Source organism: Phoxinus phoxinus (assembly GCF_949152265.1).
Source record: "Phoxinus phoxinus genome assembly, chromosome: 13".
In the NCBI taxonomy this organism is placed as follows: domain Eukaryota; kingdom Metazoa; phylum Chordata; class Actinopteri; order Cypriniformes; family Leuciscidae; genus Phoxinus; species Phoxinus phoxinus.
Window position 1 is genome coordinate 1972641 of NC_136888.1, and position 6000 is coordinate 1978640.

Here is a 6000-nt window from a genome sequence, read left to right on the forward strand (position 1 = left end):
GTTTGGGCAGGTATGGTTAACAAAACAGTAACAAAGTTGGAGTGATTTGAAAGTTAATTTTGCAGTATAGCTCATTTACTTGAACCACGGTAATCGGGTTTACTTAATAAATGGGGCCCACTGTGGTCCAATGAGATCACCCATAAGGGCCCCATAAGGGTGATGTATGGGACCCACTTTCGGCCCATTAATTTATATAATTTGGGACCCAAGTGGGCCCATAAAATTAACTCCTACATGGGCCCAACTTGGAGCCCACTGTGTACCCATCATTAACCCATATGGGCTAACGCACATGGGGCCCATGTGGAGCCGATGGACAAATTTATCTGGGCCCCATTTGGGTGGCCCATGCAGGGCCCAAGTTATAGCCCATCAAAAGCCCACATGGGGCCCACATGGACATGTTGGCTGGGAGGTGGGACATTGAATTCCAGAAATGTTTTATATTGTACAAAAATATATGCAAAAAACAAAAGATGTATTTAGAAAGAGTGTATACTTTATTTTACTGCTTTTTAATTATGCTGTAAACCTCTATATAAAAATTCTTGAGATATGACCTATAAAGAAATAAAACATTAGTCAAAGAAAAACAAAACTTACATAGACAACGTGAGTGTAAATTAAAAGGATAACAGAGTAAAGTACAAATACCGCACTCTCGATAGATAGATAGATAGATAGATAGATAGATAGATAGATAGATAGATAGATAGATAGATAGATAGATAGATAGATAGATAGATAGATAGATAGATTTATTTTGGCGGCTGGCTTGACCGCAGTCTGCATAGCACCGGGTGTATGATAGCGGTGTGTGTGTGTGTGTGTGTGTGTTACTCTCTTCATGTCAGTTTCAGTTTCATACAAGAGATATTTGTCTTACCTTATATGATGAAACCACTTCACTGATGGGTCTGAATTTATGATTGTCGTGTTGTTCTGAAGTAACACACACTATACACACAGGCTGTTTGTCCTCCAGACAGAAGAGTTTGAGTTTCTCACTGTGTAAACTGCAGATCTCCGTCAGGAACGACTCGCACAAGTTTTGTAACCCCACATTAAGAGGAGGTTCATCTCTTGTGAATATTCTCCTGCAGACAGGACACTCCTGAGTTTTCTTGGTTCTCCAGAATTGTTGAAGACACTCTTTACAGAAACTGTGACTACATGTTAAAACAACAGGAGCCTTGAAGATATCACAGCACACGGGACAAGACAGGTCTTCAGCAGAAACATTTAGTGAAGCCATTTTCATCGTTTGAGCTCCAGTAATATAAACTTTACTGTCACTTTCTGAACAACGGTTTTAAAAATAAATCACAACGATCAGCGAGGCTGATTCCAGCTCCTTTTTCGGCGAATTATTCGTTCCACCTTAAAAATGTTGGATGGTTGTTAACCCCGCCCCCTCAGTGCTTTTGGTCGTATTTTTTTAAAGGAACAGCTGTATGGGAATTATTAGTTTGTGGATCGGGCAGCAGTATTCATTTAACAGTAAAAAAATACTCCTGTACAACATTATCTTGTCTGCTTCTATAAATGGTGTAAGCTATGTGGTAAATTCAACCAGAGTACTTATTTTGTATTTAAGTTCCATTTCTTACCTAGGCTATGTCTTTATAAAAGTATATAGAGAAACATGACATGATGTTTGCAACTGAGATTTAATGTTATGTTATTTTTGTTATTTTTTTAGAAGTTATCAATGGATATTACATGTCAATTCACAGCTGCTATTGTTTTGCAGTTTTTACGCTGTGTTTTTACAGGCTTGCTGACATAATATATATTTTTACAATGTGGTATCATATTTTACAATGTGGATACAATTACTTAAATAAAGTTATAAAGTGTGTGGTGGTCAACAATAAAGTGCTTCAAATAAACCATCATGTCCAGAGTGAGACGAGGCAGAAATGTCATTATTTGAAGTAAAAACAACAAAACAGCATCTGAATAGAATTGAAGTAACCTTTGTGGAACGATTTTACACCCTAAAAATCATCAATCAATGAATACATCCTAGAACCCTTGTGGAAAAAAAGTGTTTATAAAGTGTACTTACACAATTACACAAATAATATACTTTAAAGGTATACACTTAAGTGTGAATTAAATGCAATGTTTTCGGCGCACTGAATGCACATTAATGTGTAATTGATTTCAAATGTATCACATATTAAGTTGAAATAAAATACAATAAGTTTACATTAAGAGTGATTTTTTTTAAACAACTTAATTGGGACTTTAATACAACTTCATATGTACTTTCATAATGGCTTCTAGTGTCTTTAAAATATAGTTAAAGTACACTGCTCAATCTATTGACAAGCAATTAATGTGAAGTAAAAAATGTCAGTTAACAATACACTTAAGTGTGAATTAAATGCAATGTTTTCTAAAAAACTTTTTGCAAATTATATGTAATTCATTTCAAATGTATCACAGTATCAAATGTATCAAATTAAATGCAATTAGTTGACATCAAGAGGGATTTTTTGTAACAACTTAAGTGGGACTTTAATACATTTTTATATTTGAAATATGGTAAAAGTGTACTTCCAAATATACTGACAAGCAATTAATGTGCAATTAATTAATGTTAATAACTAAAATATACTTTAATGTAATATACATCTACATTGTTATATAATTAAATACATTTGTAATTAATTTTGTTTTTATAATAAAGTTGCAATTTAGTATATTTCAATTTGAATAAAAAAAATCTCTTAAAAACCTATTTACAATCAAAATAAACACTGTACATTAACACAAACAGTTACAACACTTACTCATTTAGAAAGAGTCTGGAGGACGACAATGATGCTTAAAATGACACAATCATTTTCTCCCTCAGATACAAATGTGCCTATGAAAGACCAGAGAGCTTTAGATTTAGAACAACAGCGTTTACATGGCATATCCAAAAATGTACTATTATGAAAGAAGTGTTTGCCATTTGATGCAAATGCTTCATTCTGACATGTGTTTATGGCATTCACACGGATACGCGAAAACGAATAAAAAACCCTGTATTCTGCTGCCAGGCCATTAGATGGCGATGAAACTCTATAGACTAAACACGTGATACACATGTGCATGACGTCATCGTCTTCAGAGATTCGCGTTTTTGTTGTTTAAACTTTGCATTTTCAGGCACCCTGAATGGCGTTGTCGTGTAAATGAACGGCCAAAACACATAAAAAGTTTTACGTTTATAGTTGAAAACGGTGTCGTGTAAACAGCCCGTAGCCATGGTCCTTGAGGGGCTAGTACGATAAGAGTAAACATCTTGCTAGCGTCTGCAGGAGGTGAGAACGAATACTCCCTTGACAATTGATGTATGATACCATTGCCCTGTTGTCCCTTTGAACGAGAACATGGCAGTCCTTCAAGAATGAAATGAAGTCAAGTAAAGATAAAGTAAAGATACGGCTTTCAGTTCTAGGCAGTTGATGTGCCACTTTGAGTGCACACTCTTCTAAGTGTCGTAAGCCGGTCTGCTGTTGCAAAAATCTCCCCAGCCCATCAAAGACGCGTCCATCATCACAACTTTTTGCTTCTGGCCACTATGCCCATGGAAACCTCTTGCCCGTACATGGTCCTGTCGAGCCAAGGGGATAATGTGCGCATACAGCTGCGAGACAGGCGCACTCGCATTATACGCAAATCTGCGCGTCGTGGAGCTAATTGACACGCGCGACACTCCTTGATGGACATCATCAGCCGGATCGTAGAAGGGAACAATAGAAGCGTCTTCCTCTTTAGGCGTCGTCAATGGCAAGAAGTAATTAATCCAATGCTTTGATTTAATGCAATGCTTTGTTTCTCTGAAGGAGAAAGATTCTGAGGCAATGGCAATGAGTGCCAAGCTATATAGCGGATGGCTCCGTCCCCTAGCTCGCATGCTCAAGCACCATTAGCCAGTTAAGGGAAGGAGAGGTTACACCCAATAGCGTAGCTTTCGATGTCGAGAGACCGACTCAAAAGGGAACGAGATAATTTTTCTGACCCCACTGGCAGATATTCGTTCTTAAGTAAAATCTGGGTTCTTTGAGTCAATATATTAAGCCAACAATCACTAACCTAGGTGTTAAATTTGACCCTGACCTTAAGCTGGAAAGACAGATTAGGTCAGTGGTTAAAACAAGTTTTTTTCAATTGAGGCAATTAGCCTAAATAAAGCCATTTTTTTCTAGGCAGCACTTTGTGACAGTAATCCACGCCTTTGTCACCACGCGGTTGGATTACTGTAATGCACTGTACGTGGGGGTCAGTGGGTCCTCTATTGCTCGTCTCCAGTTGGTGCAAAACGCTGCTGCTCGTCTTTTTACTGGAACACGTAAATACGAGCACTTTTCCCCCATCTTATCCTCACTCCATTGGCTGCCATATCAAATGATCCATTTTAAGATTATTGTATTTGCTTTTAAATGCCAAAATGGTCTTGCCCCACCCTACATCTCTGAGCTGCTACACCCCTATACACCCACCCGTTCTCTCAGGTCAGCCGATCAACTGCTCCTAGGAGTGCTTAAAGCAAAGCGTAAGCAAATTGTGGAACGATTTACCTTTGCATATTAGAAAGGCATCTTCATTGTCTGTTTTTAAGTCTCTTCTTAAAACCCACCTCTATTCTTTGGCCTTTGATAACTGAAATTGACAATTCATGTTTGGTGATATTGAGGGTATACACAGGTTTCTTGTATACAAACAATACCGGATGCGCGCGCATCCAAGAGGCAAGACCGCTATATGTTATGCCGAGTTCTGTAAAAGAACATTGTAATTAACGTAGATTTCGCATTGTTTGTAAATTCTTGTTGACTCAATAATAAACTGCAATTTCAGAGTTGGATCTGTTTGCTTGTGTTTCATTTGCATATTAATATAACATTATGTAAAACGTTAGTTAGTTGACTGTATGAAATTGTCCAACTAAGTTTGCGAATCATAAAAACCTGACATACTCTATTTATTTAGGTTAGTTTACAGCACAACAGCTCCGCGTCATCTCTGCTTCTGCTAGATATAGCCGTAAAAACTGTTGCTTTCTGCCTCTTAGATGCGCGCGCATCTATGTGATGACGTTGCACAGAAACCCGTGTATTGGTTCATTGTATGTTTTTTTAGTGTTTTTATTTGTATTTTGTAGGTCGTGTGAGCTTTGTACTTATGTATTTTATTTATTGTTTTACTGTACAGCACTTTGTGTCCACTTCGGATTTTAAAGTGCTTTATAAATACATTTTGATTGTTTGATAAAAACTCACTTAACTCTTTCCCCGCCAGCATTTTTTTTTAGATGCCAGTCAGCGCCAGCATTTTTGATTTTCTTAACTTTCTTGTCCCCCATAATATTCTGTTTTTTTTAATGCAAAAAATACATTGAAAAAAACAGCCTCTGCTTGTTTATATATATATAAAAAAATTCTAGCTTCATGCATTCTTTTTTTTTAACCAACTTGAATGTGGGCAAGTTTCGTTAAAAAAGTAAAAATTTTGAACATAAAGCTGAGAAAATCATGTTTTTGTCAAAGACTTTATCTGGATGGGATTCAGAATGGTGATCGAAAAATAGAAGGATTATATAGAGCTTGACATGCGTTTCCTCTTCATGGGTTCAACATTCCATACAGTAATGTTATTCTGTTCTGTAGCTTGAGCAAAGGCTTAACAGATAGCGTACAACTTGAAAAAAGAACTCCAGAAAGCAGTCTTCATAACTTTAGTGACTTTACTGGTGATTCGCAACCAGCAGAATACAAACAGATAGCTTGAACAGATAGTAAAAAAAAAAAAAAAGAATTATGGCATTCAGTAAAAAGGTATCTTTTGAGCATGGATTTGAAATCAGAAATAGTGTTAACCAGAGGTGGAAAGTCCAGGTTCAGAAAGTAAAAGTCCTCCTCAGTATTTTGTTCCAATCACCTGGATTTGCTAATTAGCACAGTTTTTCAGCCAGGAGACAGAACTAATTAGTGAAAT

The 6000-nt window shown here is 36.8% G+C and overlaps 1 protein-coding gene across 1 annotated transcript in view; it reads right to left on the reverse strand.

Moving 5' to 3' along the window:
- LOC307009357 (nuclear factor 7, ovary-like) overlaps positions 1-1454 on the reverse strand; it is a 47450-nt gene extending 45996 nt beyond the window's left edge. Inside the window, exon 1 of the mRNA XM_079633039.1 lies at positions 890-1454. Within this exon, the coding sequence (XP_079489165.1) occupies positions 890-1264 (375 nt within the window). The 5' untranslated portion in view covers positions 1265-1454. The remainder of the gene's footprint in view (positions 1-889) is intronic.
- Positions 1455-6000: the final 4546 nt, after the last annotated feature.